This window comes from Lytechinus variegatus, chromosome 10 (assembly GCF_018143015.1).
Source record: "Lytechinus variegatus isolate NC3 chromosome 10, Lvar_3.0, whole genome shotgun sequence".
Lineage (NCBI taxonomy): Eukaryota > Metazoa > Echinodermata > Echinoidea > Temnopleuroida > Toxopneustidae > Lytechinus > Lytechinus variegatus.
In genome coordinates, this window is record NC_054749.1 from 18,064,001 (window position 1) to 18,079,767 (window position 15,767).

Here is a 15,767-nt window from a genome sequence, read left to right on the forward strand (position 1 = left end):
CCCAGAACATGTTCAATGTTTCTTGATACTATTTTTACTCTGCATCCAGAGGTCAGGGCTTCCCATACTATGGGATGTCTTTGATTTGCAGTATGATGGAGCCCCTTTGTTCTTGCCTTCTGGTGTACAAATTTAGCATCTACCTCAGAATGCCTTTAACACGTATTACAATATTATCCCTTGCGACATTGCACATGATCAAGCCATACAACAAATTTAACAAAAATAGGACACCATCAAAAAAATCCTAGATTTTAACGTGTGCCATTTCAAAATCGCAAACGTTTATCATATGGCATCTCTTGAAGTCGCTGTCTGAGTATCATTCATGTTGCCCAATTTGTGCTCGAGCATATCAATATGATTCTGAGTACAGACCATCCAAGCTGACACTCCATAATCAACGATAGGCAGCACAAGTGACTTGTATAATGTTAGAAGCACTCGTGAAGAGAGGCCAGCTGACATACGGGATAGGAGCCTGAGCATGCCTTGAAACAACATGATGATGGTCATCCCAGTTCAATTAAGAATTGAGAAATACCCCCAAGTACTTGATACAACTGAACTGTTCAAGTATCTCATCTATCATGTAAATAGTATTACCAATATCCTTTTTATGAATTAATAATATCTAATTTTGATAAAAGAGAGATAAAGGGGTGCTTTTCAACAACAAAATGGCCTGGTTAGCAAGTGTCTTCAGCCTGACTTCTCCAAAAGAGTAAAATGGAATAGAAAAGGTCGCTCTTCAAGCTAGAATTATTTGTAATGCACTGAACGATGGAAGTGGTAAATTGAGCTAAGCTGATGTAAACATCTTAGTGGACCTCGGAATAGGTGTAAACTAAACAAATGGCACTCAATAAATGCCTATTATCATTATCTTATTCTGCTTACTTTCAGATTCTATGCAGCAGAGATTGCAGTAGGCTTATTCTACCTCCATTTACAAGGTGTAATTTACAGAGATCTCAAACTAGATAATGTACTAGTGGACGCAGAAGGTCACATCAAGATTGCTGACTTTGGTATGTGCAAGGAACACATGAACGAGGGCGACACAACAAGAACATTCTGCGGAACACCAGACTACATCGCACCCGAGGTGAAGTGGAATGGAATGGAATTTATTTATTTACCAAACTCAAAAACAAATATACTAGGATTTTTTTTAGGAGGGGGGGCCTACCGGTAACTAGATAGTTTGCCATTGTAAAAGCAAAGCTCTTGTGTGATCCCTGAAAGGAAATATCACCAATTTAGTAATTATTTTTCAGGTTAAAATAACCTCCGCTGGAAGTATTGCAAGGGTTGGTGGCATTCTTGCAGTGTAAATGCAAATTAAGAAAACTTATCCTTTGTTTAGGAACACATACATCTTAATGCTGTATTATAAGTATGAAACTTTCCTTTATCCATTAATGCATGAATTGAATTACAAGTTGTTTTGAGGCCTGGAAAAATACATATTTTGTGTTTTGGTTGGTGTAAAAGGACTATTCGATTAAAAATATAGATCCAAGATCTATTCCCCTCATCATGATATACTCCTGGGGGCCATTTCATAAACTGTGATTCACACATTTACAAATGACTGGTGATCTTTTTTGTGATAATAATAATAATAATAACTAGCATTTAGTACGCTCTCCATAGTAAACTATATCACAGCATTTACAAACGAGTTTAAAACAACAGTACATAATAATTACAATAAAAATACATTCAAAAGAAATTAATCGGAAAAGAGGTATGTTTTTAGAAGTTTCTTGAATTGATCCGAAGAGTTTGATAATTTAATGAAAGTGGGTATGTTGTTCCATTCTTTAGAAGCAGTAACACTAAATGTGCGATCACCTGATTTTGTACGAGTTTTGGGTATGGCAAGCAAATATGGGTCTTTAGATGAACGGAGATTAGGGCGAGTGATCAATGAGCTAACTTAGCACCTGAGAACACATTCTAGTTTTGCGTAAAATTTTGGAAAAACACCACCCGGGAGAGCATTTACATGTAATCAACATATAATTTTCCTTGATTTTGATTGGCCTAGAAGCACTGGTGCCTGACATATTCTTTGGTAACCTTCAAATAAAACAATCTGTCGGATGAAACAACTGACATGCTTTTTCCTGAAACGCTCTAGCGGAGCGAATTTTATTTAAATGAATTAAGCGTTCGTATAATGAAGCCCTCTGGAGTTAGGGTGGAATTGATAATTGATTGTCTTTTTTTTCCTATTTCCTATCTTAAATAGATTGTAGCATACCAGCCATATGGCAAGGCTGTTGACTGGTGGGCCTTTGGTGTTTTACTGTATGAAATGTTAGCAGGACAGGTAAGAAAATACATACACCAGACCTTCATTTTTGAGGAGCGCAATTGTGCCGGCGCTCCTACCGCCCTCCTAGAAAAAAAAGGTCAAACCAAAATCGCGCTCCTGAAAAAAAAAAGCCTTCACAAAAAGTTGCTGAAATTTCACTTTTTACATCTTAACATTTACGAAATAGGCATCTGTTTTCCATAATTCCTTGAAATTATTTTGATTTAGTTGGAAACTACCAAAAAAATGAAGAATATTCACCTCTTTCCCGACTCTGATTTGATTTTAAACTAGGTAAATATTGTAGTCCCATATGTCGATTTTCATGGTGTTGACCAAGTGTAAAACGATCAAAACGATCAACGATCGTTTTTTGTTTAATGTTGCAACACCAAGGAAGTCTACATGTGGGACTACAATATTTACCAAGTGTAAAATCAAATTAAGAGTCGGGAAAGAGGTGAATATTCTTAATTTTTCAGATAGTTTTCAACTTAATCAAAATAATTTCAAGGAATTCTGGAAAATAGATCTTGGTCATTTCATGGATTTAAAGATGTGAAATGTGAAATTTTAGCCATTTTTTGTACAGTAATTTTTGTAAAGTTTTTTTTTTTATCAGGAGCGCGATATTTTGTAAACGTATTGACCCAGGCCTAGTTTCACCACAGATTAATTAATAGCTACACAGCTATTGCATCTTACAACTTTAAGAAAAATCTACAATTTATCATACATGTATTGTATTGAATTGATTTGAGCTCCTCAAAAAAAAATAAGGAGAGCGATTCATTGAGCTCCAAAAAATTATAAACGCGAAGGACTGATAAACTGTATAATAGAATTATCCTACAGATGCAATATACAGGTGTGAACTGATTGTTCTGTGGTATCTCTTCATGTAGGTAATTACACATGAAATATGATCAGAAAAAGAAAAGAGGTATTGAACAATTTGATTCTATCATCAGTAGAACAGGTTCTTCTTTTGCAAATGTAAACCAGTTAACATATACACATGAAATATGATCAGAAAAAGAAAATAGGTATTGGACAATTTGATTCTATCATCAGTAGAACAGGTTCTTCTTTTGCAAATGGAAACCAGTTAACATATACATGTACACATGAAATATGATCAGAAAAAGAAAATAGGTATTGGACAATTTGATTCTATCATCAGTAGAACAGGTTCTTCTTTTGCAAATGTAAACCAGTTAACATATACACATGAAATATGATCAGAAAATAGGTATTGGACAATTTGATTCTATCATCAGTAGAACAGGTTCTTCTTTTGCAAATGTAAACCAGTTAACATATACATGTACACATGAAATATGATCAGAAAGGGAAAATAGGTATTGAACAATTTGATTCTATCATCAGTAGAACAGGTTCTTCTTTTGCAAATGGAAACCAGTTAACATATACATTTACACATGAAATATGATCAGAAAGGGAAAATAGGTATTGAACAATTTGATTCTATCATCAGTAGAACAGGTTCTTCTTTTGCAAATGGAAACCAGTTAACATATACATGTACACATGAAATATGATCAGAAAAAGAAAATAGGTATTGAACAATTTGATTCTATCATCAGTAGAACAGGTTCTTCTTTTGCAAATGGAAACCAGTTAACATATACATGTACACATGAAATATGATCAGAAAATAGGTATTGGACAATTTGATTCTATCATCAGTAGAACAGGTTCTTCTTTTGCAAATGGAAACCAGTTAACATATACATGTACACATGAAATATGATCAGAAAGGGAAAATAGGTATTGAACAATTTGATTCTATCATCAGTAGAACAGGTTCTTCTTTTGCAAATGGAAACCAGTTAACATATACATGTACACATGAAATATGATCAGAAAAGAAAATAGGTATTGAACAATTTGATTCTATCATCAGTAGAACAGGTTCTTCTTTTGCAAATGTAAACCAGTTAACATATACATGTACACATGAAATATGATCAGAAAATAGGTATTGGACAATTTGATTCTATCATCAGTAGAACAGGTTCTTCTTTTGCAAATGGAAACCAGTTAACATATACATGTACACATGAAATATGATCAGGAAAAGAAAATAGGTATTGGACAATTTGATTCTATCATCAGTAGAACAGGTTCTTCTTTTGCAAATGGAAACCAGTTAACATATACATTTACACATGAAATATGATCAGGAAAAGAAAATAGGTATTGGACAATTTGATTCTATCATCAGTAGAACAGGTTCTTCTTTTGCAAATGGAAACCAGTTAACATATACACATGAAATATGATCAGAAAAAGAAAAGAGGTATTGAACAATTTGATTCTATCATCAGTAGAACAGGTTCTTCTTTTGCAAATGGAAACCAGTTAACATATACATTTACACATGAAATATGATCAGAAAGGGAAAATAGGTATTGGACAATTTGATTCTATCATCAGTAGAACAGGTTCTTCTTTTGCAAATGGAAACCAGTTAACATATACATTTACACATGAAATATGATCAGAAAGGGAAAATAGGTATTGAACAATTTGATTCTATCATCAGTAGAACAGGTTCTTCTTTTGCAAATGGAAACCAGTTAACATATACATGTACACATGAAATATGATCAGAAAATAGGTATTGGACAATTTGATTCTATCATCAGTAGAACAGGTTCTTCTTTTGCAAATGGAAACCAGTTAACATATACATGTACACATGAAATATGATCAGAAAATAGGTATTGGACAATTTGATTCTATCATCAGTAGAACAGGTTCTTCTTTTGCAAATGGAAACCAGTTAACATATACATTTACACATGAAATATGATCAGAAAGGGAAAATAGGTATTGAACAATTTGATTCTATCATCAGTAGAACAGGTTCTTCTTTTGCAAATGGAAACCAGTTAACATATACATGTACACATGAAATATGATCAGAAAATAGGTATTGGACAATTTGATTCTATCATCAGTAGAACAGGTTCTTCTTTTGCAAATGGAAACCAGTTAACATATACATTTACACATGAAATATGATCAGAAAGGGAAAATAGGTATTGAACAATTTGATTCTATCATCAGTAGAACAGGTTCTTCTTTTGCAAATGGAAACCAGTTAACATATACATGTACACATGAAATATGATCAGAAAATAGGTATTGAACAATTTGATTCTATCATCAGTAGAACAGGTTCTTCTTTTGCAAATGGAAACCAGTTAACATGTACATGTACACATGAAATATGATCAGAAAAAGAAAATAGGTATTGGACAATTTGATTCTATCATCAGTAGAACAGGTTCTTCTTTTGCAAATGGAAACCACTTAACATATACACATGAAATATGATCAGAAAAAGAAAATAGGTATTGGACAATTTGATTCTATCATCAGTAGAACAGGTTCTTCTTTTGCAAATGGAAACCACTTAACATATACACATGAAATATGATCAGAAAAAGAAAATAGGTATTGGACAATTTGATTCTATCATCAGTAGAACAGGTTCTTCTTTTGCAAATGTAAACCAGTTAACATATACACATGAAATATGATCAGAAAAAGAAAATAGGTATTGAACAATTTGATTCTATCATCAGTAGAACAGGTTCTTCTTTTGCAAATGTAAACCAGTTAACATATACATGTACACATGAAATATGATCAGAAAATAGGTATTGGACAATTTGATTCTATCATCAGTAGAACAGGTTCTTCTTTTGCAAATGGAAACCAGTTAACATATACATGTACACATGAAATATGATCAGGAAAAGAAAATAGGTATTGGACAATTTGATTCTATCATCAGTAGAACAGGTTCTTCTTTTGCAAATGGAAACCAGTTAACATATACATGTACACATGAAATATGATCAGGAAAAGAAAATAGGTATTGGACAATTTGATTCTATCATCAGTAGAACAGGTTCTTCTTTTGCAAATGGAAACCAGTTAACATATACATGTACACATGAAATATGATCAGAAAAGAAAAGAGGTATTGAACAATTTGATTCTATCATCAGTAGAACAGGTTCTTCTTTTGCAAATGGAAACCAGTTAACATATACATGTACACATGAAATATGATCAGGAAAAGAAAATAGGTATTGGACAATTTGATTCTATCATCGGTAGAACAGGTTCTTTTGCAAATGGAAACCAGTTAACATATACATGTACACATGAAATATGATCAGGAAAAGAAAATAGGTATTGAACAATTTGATTCTATCATCAGTAGAACAGGTTCTTCTTTTGCAAATGTAAACCAGTTAACATATACACATGAAATATGATCAGAAAAAGAAAAGAGGTATTGAACAATTTGATTCTATCATCAGTAGAACAGGTTCTTCTTTTGCAAATGGAAACCAGTTAACATATACACATGAAATATGATCAGAAAAAGAAAATAGGTATTGAACAATTTGATTCTATCATCAGTAGAACAGGTTCTTCTTTTGCAAATGGAAACCAGTTAACATATACACATGAAATATGATCAGAAAATAGGTATTGGACAATTTGATTCTATCATCAGTAGAACAGGTTCTTCTTTTGCAAATGTATACCAGTTAACATATACATGTACACATGAAATATGATCAGAAAAAGAAAATAGGTATTGGACAATTTGATTCTATCATCAGTAGAACAGGTTCTTCTTTTGCAAATGTAAACCAGTTAACATATACATGTACACATGAAATATGATCAGAAAAAGAAAATAGGTATTGGACAATTTGATTCTATCATCAGTAGAACAGGTTCTTCTTTTGCAAATGGAAACCAGTTAACATCAACACATGAAATATGATCAGAAAAAGAAAATAGGTATTGGACAATTTGATTCTATCATCAGTAGAACAGGTTCTTCTTTTGCAAATGGAAACCAGTTAACATATACACATGAAATATGATCAGAAAAAGAAAATAGGTATTGAACAATTTGATTCTATCATCAGTAGAACAGGTTCTTCTTTTGCAAATGTAAACCAGTTAACATATACACATGAAATATGATCAGAAAAAGAAAAGAGGTATTGAACAATTTGATTCTATCATCAGTAGAACAGGTTCTTCTTTTGCAAATGGAAGCCAGTTAACATAAAGCTAATATTGTATTTGTATGATGCTCACATGTACGTTTGATGAGTTGAGAAGTTAGATGCATGTAAAGAGCAGCAGAATGTTATTAGATTATGAATAGTATTTTTAACTACTTTTTTTTCCCTAAATTAGCAAGGCTTTGAAGAACTATAAACCAGCATTTAAAAATGCAAATTGTCAATTTTCAAGCAGATTGTTTATCTTTTCTTTTGACTCATATTCCTGTAGGGGAATAGAAATTGTACTTGTTGCCAATTTGAAAAATGGAAAAAAAATTGTTGGGATTGTAAGAGATATAAGAATGAGCTAATATTCAATATTAATTTGATGTTTTTTCTCTCTTTTTATCTTTTCCTTTTGGTGTAGCCTCCATTTGATGGTGAAGATGAAGATGAATTGTTTCAATCTATCATGGAACATGTACCCTCATATCCCAAATCAATGTCAAGAGAATCTGTGACCATGTGCAAAGGGGTAAGTCTGTATGTTCCATTATCATGCCTTCAAAGGGGTAAGTTAGGATACCTTAAATGGTCAGTAATGATACTATCAAACTAAAGGGGTACACTCGTGCCCCAACTAAGTTTTAAGGTAGTCCTACCCAAAAGGGTTAAAGGGGAATGAAACCTTTGGAACAAGTAGGCTTGTGTCGAAACAGAAAAAAATCAAAGAATAAGAACTAAGAAAGTTTGAGAAAAACCGGACAAATAATGAAACAGTTATGAGCATTTGGAAATTGTAATCACTAATGCAGGGGTGTGAGAGTTCAGCTATTTAGCTGATTTCAGCTATATTTGTTCTTAATTGTCAGCTTATTTCAGCATTCTTTGTTTTTTGTCTGTACAAAATATAGGAGCTTTTGCAATTTCAGCTATTTTAATTTGTTGTTGCTCACACCCCTGCTAATGCTATGGAGATCCTCCCATTGGCAATGTGACAAGGATGTGTGATGTCACATGTGAACAACTTTCCCTTTGATGGACTATAAAATACCCTCAAAATGTCTCTTTTTGCTTTTTCTTATGGTGATACAAACTCTTTATCCATGATGTATTCTTAAAAAATCTGTATTACATGCCCTCCTATAGAAAGAACAGATTATCTACGGATAGATGTGATAAAAGAGGCAATTTAAGTGAAATACATACTAAAGTAATAGGGAGAGTTGTTCACAAGTGAGATCACACATCTTTGTCACATTGCCAATTGAGGATCTCCATAGCATTAGTGATCACAATATTCAAATGCTCATAACTTTCTCATTATTTGTCCGAATTTTTTTCAAACTTTTGTTGATCTGTTTCTTTGATTTTTCTGTTTTCACACAAGCTATCTTGTTCCAAAAGTTTCATTCCCCTTTAAATCATTTAATGTTCCCATGTATCCCAAAGGGTTAAGTCAATATACCCTGTTACCCAAAGGACTAAGACTTGGTGTTCCATCATGCCTGAATGGGGTTAGTCATTGTACCCTTGTAGTCCATGGGTAAGTCATTTTACCATCATAACCCAGGGGTAAGTCAGTACACCCTCATATCAAAAACTAGTGTAAAAGGAGCCTATATCTATGAGCAAGGGTAAGTCGAAATGTTCCATCTTGTCCCAGATGGTATCAGTTTAAAGTACCCTCTTACCCCAAGGGGTAAATCAATATACATTAAAACCCCAAATCTGTGGTCGAAAAACACAGTTCGGCTTTCGGAAATAGTTTGCTTAATTGCTGAATTTGTGTAGTGGCCTAAACACTAAATTTTGCATGTTAAGTCAATTTAAATTCTTTTCAGTTTTATCATTCTCCACCCATGATTTTTTATTTCACAAAATTATAGAAAACAATTTTCTGTAATGAACAAGATTAAACAATTGAAATTGATCAGATTTTTGTTTTGTTATTTTTATTTAATTTTGTTTTTTCTAGTTTTTGACGAAGCATCCTGGTAAGCGGTTAGGAAGTGGACCTACAGGGGAACAGGACATCAGGGAGCATCAATTCTTCCGTCGCATCGACTGGGAGAAACTAGCTAACAGAGAAATACAGCCTCCGTTTGTGCCGTCAGTGGTACGTAGCCCCGCCCCCTTTTTGTCCTTCCTTTTCTCTGTCAGTGTTTCCTTCCATACAGTGGTCTTTTTGCTTGTCAATTTGTATTGTGTGTTGTATAGGGGAAAGGCAAGTAGGTACATGAATCCCACTTTAAAGGCACTTTCTGTCTTTTTCATCCGGCTTTCTTGCATTGCCCATTGTTTTGTGATAGAATAACTTTATAAAAGCTGTTTGCAGGATCCCCCGTGTCAGACGCAGTTCTGACATTCAACAAGGTACCTTACAGACAAAGTAACCCTGATCTTTAAATGGATGGTCCAGACTGGGATATTTGTATTTCAATAAATAGAGTAAAATTCACAGAGCAAAATGCTGAAAATTTGATCAAAATTGGATAACAAATAATGAAGTTATTGAATTTTAAAGATTTGCATTATTCAGGTGACACAGTTCTAGGCATGTCTTTATGAATATTCATTACATGTAGGTGGGCTGATGATGTCATATCCTCACTTGTTCTTTTGTATTTTATTATACAAAATTAGGTTCATTCAAAAATGTTCTACCAAGAACTAAAACTATTGGATTGATAACTAATTAAGTGCATTAGTTATTTATTACCGCAACTTATTTCATCATAATGGAGACGCATCATTTACCTGTGTATGAAAAGATGAATTATGATTTCATGTAATAAGATAAGAAAAAGGGAAGTGGGGATGTGATATCATCAGTCCACCTAATGAATATTCATGACAATATGCATGTAACTGTTTTCCCAAAATATTGATAAACTTTAAAATTCAATAACTTTGTTATTTGTTATCCGATTTTGATGAAATTTTCAGCATTTTGCTCTGTGAATTTTGCTCTATTTATTTAGATATATGTATATTTTCAGCCCGGACCATCCCTTTAATGTACAGTGTAGATAGGTGAGAATGAATTCTATTTAGTTCTTGTTTTGAATCATCAGTTTGTAGGAGTAGGGTTTTCTTTCACCACACAATTTTGCCATTCAGTGTGAGGATTTTTTTTTCATAGATCTCTTGTCTCTTATCTTTCTGCCATCTCCCAGACTTAAAAAGACCCGATAACTTTTGAAGTGCGCAATTGAACATGGCAGATTGTTAATGCTCCAGTTGTTTTGACATGGACAATCAATTTCTGAAAATCTTGAAATTAAACCTTGAATTTCTAATCAAGAGTCTTCATTATTAATTTAGAGTCTAATATGAGAAGGTGAAAGCAACCGATAGTATCATTGTTGTACACACATGTATGCATGCCATTTTCTTCCTTTTGTAACCCCCCCCCCCTTGTCAATGACCCTAAGCTGTAATTCATTGTACATTGTAAGCAGACATTAGTTTTGCCATTGCTACATTTTTTTTTCTTACTCATGTCTAGGTTGATAAAATTAGTAATGACATGGAAAAAATATGGATTGTAAACCCATTTTTGTCTCACCTGCGAAGCAGAGTGAGACTATAGGCGCCGCTTTTCCGACGGCGGCGGCGGCGGCGTCAACATCAAATCTTAACCTGAGGTTAAGTTTTTGAAATGACGTCATAACTTAGAAAGTATATGGACCTAGTTAATAAAACTTGGCCATAAGGTTAATCAAGTATTACTGAACATCCTATTAGATTTTCATGTCACATGACCAAGGTCAAAGGTCATTTAGGGTCAATGAACTTAGACCATGTTGGAGGGATCAACATCGAAATCTTAACCTGAGGTTAAGTTTTTGAAATGTCATCATAACTTAGAAAATATATGGACCTAGTTCATGAAACTTGGACATAAGGTTAATCAAGTATCGCTGAACATCCTGCACGAGTTTCACGTCACATGACCAAGGTCAAAGGTCATTTAGGGTCAATGAACTTTGGCCGAATTGCGGATATCTGTTGAATTCCCATCATAACTTTGAAAGTTTATGGATCTGATTCATGAAACTTGGACATAATAGTAATCAAGCATCACTGAACATTTTGTGCAAGTTTCAGGTCTCATGATTAAGGTCAAAGGTCATTTAGGGTCAATGAACTTTGGCCGAATTGGGAGTATCTGTTGAATTACCATCATAACTTTGAAAGTTTATTGGTCTAGTTCATTAAACTTGGACATTATAGTAATCAAGTATCTCTGAACATCCTGTGCGCGTTTCAGGTCACATGACCAAGGTCAAAGGTCAATGAACTTTGGCCGAACTGGGTGTATCTGTTGAATTACCATCATAACTTTGAAAGTTTATGGATCTGATTCATGAAACTTGTACATAAGAGTAATCAAGTATCACTGAACATCCTGTGCGAGTTTCAGGTCACATGATCAAGGTCACAGGTCATGTAAGGCAAGGCTCGACATTAGCGGTGGCCCGGTGGCCCGGGGCCACCAAAAATTCATCTCGGGCAACCATTATTGAAAAAATGTTAAGTTTTGGTGGCCCGAATCGGGCCACCAATAATTTTCAAAGTAGTGCAATTTTTCTCCCGATTTTGCATGTATTTATCAACTTTCTACAGTTCAAATTGCAAGCCAATTCGTCATGCGCCTTTTTTGTTAATCTACACACAAATACACACACGCAAAGATTGCATAGTCATGACAGTACGTAGGCCTACCGCTAGCATACAGTAACTATTATTCAGCTGGCCGTGCCGGCTGTCTGGCTGAGCTTTGCGTGCATGAAACCACTGCAGCTAGCTGTGCATGAGCAGACTATTCAGACTCAGGGAGCTGCGATACGAAATGTTACTGCTAAGAAATCTTCCCCAGAACTCTGAAAATCTACGTCAAAGTCACATTTTACACCAATGAAATGCCCTTCTACAGTCCGTATTACTGAAACCTGATTATCTGCAAGCATTAAAAGGAGGAATTATGACCTCTCTTTTGACTCAAAAAGACCGATTTCCAAATGCATTAATACACATAAAACACATAGGTGAGTACATCACAGTCCCATATGTGCATTTGTATGTATGTTGATATTTGGTTTATTTCGAAGCTGTGTCTCTTCTAGCCAAAAATAAATAGGCAGCTTCTTTCTTTCTTGTTTACAAATGACTTCTTAAACCACTCTTAAGGAAGTAAATACTTTGGGAAGGCATTTCATTGATATGAAATGTGAATTTTTCCATCATTTTGTCAAATATAGGGAAGGAATTTTCTCACTGTTTTTCCAGATAATTTTTGCCGTTTTCTCATTTTTTTTCTTTCATTTTTTTTTTTACAGTGATTAAACCATTTATACCCCTTCCGTTGAATATGCCTGATTAAAGAACATGTTTCTACTAAATAATAATAATAATTTTCCCCATTTTTTGATTATTTTGTCTTATTCATTTTTCTTACATTTTCTTTTGTTTTTTCTCAAATGTTTTTTTCCTGTTCTTTGTTAATTCTTTCTTCATTTTTTTCTTTTGTTTTATTTCACTTATTCATTTTTTACAAATTTTTATTTCTTTTTTCAGTATACTATTCTAAAAATGATTTTTTTTTATTTCCCCCTTTTACACATTGTTCTAATTCTGCAGCATATTTTTTTTGTGATTTTCTCCTATAATATGCTGGAAAAGAAAATAAACTGAATTTGGGGCCCGCATAATCTAGGTTTTATGATCAAAAAGGAAGCAAGGAAAAATAATTGTTTTGTAAATCTATCTGAGTTTGCTACATGTATATGCACTATTTATTTACTTTACCATTATGAGTGTGTGTCGATACGGAGATTAAAAGTCCACAACCTGGGAACAATGCAATTCTTTTATTCTCTTTCAATCATTTCATATTTACAATGATAGAACAATTTATATATTACCACAAAATAAGCATTTGAAGTAAAATTACAGCAAGCACGATTTACATACAAGATGTACAAAGAATAGTGGTACGTGTTAGTGACTGCAGAATATTTCAATTTGTTTTATTCATTTTAAATTAGGCCTAATGTTTTTCTTTATATTTTTCGGGCCACCAAACCTTACTAATGGGCCACCAAAAAAAATTGTTTGAAGGTTTTGGTGGCCCGAACGGGCCACCACCAAAAAAAGTTAATGTGGAGCCTTGTGTAAGGTCAATGAACTTTGGCCATGTTGGGGTTTTTTGTTGAATAACCATCATATCTCTGTAAGTTTATTGGTCTAGTTCATAAAAAGTGGACAAAAGAGTAACCATGTATCGCTGAACATCTTGTGCGAGTTAGAGTGGTATTCAAAGTCAGCACTGCTGCTATATTGAACCGCGTGATGCAGGCGAGACGGCCAGAGGCATTCCACTTGCTTTATTAAAGGGACACTCCAGGATGAAAATAATATTTTTTTTTAAATACAGAAAATCAGACAAACATAACACTGAAAATTTGACCAAACCGGACAAGGAATTACAGAATTATGACCTTTAAATATTTGCATTATTTTGTTGAAACAGTTTCATGCATGTCTTTATGAATATTCAATGAGCAAATTGTTTACTGTCACACCCCCATTGTTCTTTTGTATTTTATGTTAATTTAAACTTTGTCCTCAAAGAATTATGAAGCAAGGGTTGACAACTGATTCAATGCGTTCATTGCTGCAACTAATTTTATTATAAGGGAGAGATATCATACACACATAAGGAATAATTATGAATTCATGTTGTAAAATAAAAAAAAGAAAAGTCAGAACGTGACATCATCAGCTCACCCAATGAATATTCATGATGATGTGTATTAACTGTTTAAAAAAATATTGCTAAACTTCAAAATTCAGTAACTTCGTTATTTCTTATCAGATTTGTATTAAATTTTCAGCGTTTTACAGGGTTGGGTTTACTCTGTTTATTTAGATATAATACATTTTCAGCCTAGAGTACTCTTTAAGGTGTAGATAGATGTATGTGTACCCCTAGTAATGATTGTAATAGTCCCTTATAGTTGTATTTGTGTCACGTAGTGTACAAACCCTTAGAACCCTTGTTTTGTTTTGTTCTCTCCCACCTTTACCCACTGCAGAGAAACCCCAGAGCCGCTGAAAACTTTGACCCCTATTTCACAAAAATCCCGTGTGCGCTTACCCCGACCGACAAACTCATTATCATGAATATTCAGGAAGAATTCCAAGGCTTTACCTTCGTGAACGAGGTCTTCGATGGCTATGTGCGTAGTGTGCCCAGCTAATGCCCAGTTTGTAGCTCCCACCGTCGCTGTTGCTACGCCTGGTCGGTGTTCCCAACGTATCCAAAATGTCACCAGTTCATACATGTGCTGTCCTTTTTCTTTCTTTTTGTTACTTGATGTGTACATAGTACATGTAGGTAGTACATGTAGAAGTGGATGTAGTCATGAGTGCCTGAAGAAAGTGAATCGGTACATTATTTTGTGTGACAAGTTTTTTGGCATTACAGAAAATAGTGGAAATGAAATGATGCCATATAATTGGATGTCATTTTGTCCAAAAAGAAGTGTTTGTACTTTATTTGTCTGTGTTTCATAGGAGAATCATTTTCATGATTTATGTGTACATGAATCTAACTTTTTTTTAATGCCCACCTATAGTTTTAAGATTTCAGTATTTTTTTCCCAAATTTATTTTTAAATACCTTATCCATAATACATACATGTAGGAGAGATAGCATTGTATTTAATTGATCTTGAAATTCAGAATAGTTCATGATCATTTATCATAGAATCCATGTGGGGTTATAGAAGTTCAGGTTCAAGATGTACTAGATAAAAATACAAAATTTTCTCCATATCTCCTTTGATAGTCAATAATAATTATGAATTCATTAATTCTTCATGTATTTGTTGATTTATTCATGTGTTTGCTATGTTCACCCCATGATTAAGAAAACCTTTTTTTTCTTTAGTTCTCTGTTTATACATGTATGATACGGCATAATGAAAAATATATTAAAGAGAGAAAACACAAGAAAATGGAAATGATAACATGAAAAAGACACTTAACAAACATCCTTTATGAGTATTTAAACTATATGACAGGTTTGCTTTAAAACCAAATTTGTGGATCTCTCTACCTCATTCATTATTCTGTCTTTGATTAAAAAGGGAGTATTCACATATGCCCCCGTTACAAAAACACCCATACTTAGAACCTGTTCAGGCCCTCCCCTCCCAACAAACAACCCCCCCCCCCCCCCAAAAAAAAAATGGTTTATTTTGCCCAATTTCCTTTACCAGGACCAAAGCATCTTGCATTCCAAAAAACATGGATGCACATTCTTGCCTCACTTTAAATGTTTTCAAAACTTATTTTCA

The 15,767-nt window shown here is 33.7% G+C and overlaps 1 protein-coding gene across 1 annotated transcript in view; it reads left to right on the top strand.

Annotated features, from left to right (window-relative positions):
* Positions 1–15,642, top strand: part of LOC121422436 (protein kinase C) — a 33,425-nt gene extending 17,783 nt beyond the window's left edge. Inside the window, exons 5-9 of the mRNA XM_041617473.1 lie at positions 907–1,108; positions 2,261–2,341; positions 7,826–7,933; positions 9,377–9,517; positions 14,502–15,642. Of these exons, the coding sequence (XP_041473407.1) occupies positions 907–1,108; positions 2,261–2,341; positions 7,826–7,933; positions 9,377–9,517; positions 14,502–14,666 (697 nt within the window). The 3' untranslated portion in view covers positions 14,667–15,642. The remainder of the gene's footprint in view (positions 1–906; positions 1,109–2,260; positions 2,342–7,825; positions 7,934–9,376; positions 9,518–14,501) is intronic.
* Positions 15,643–15,767: the final 125 nt, after the last annotated feature.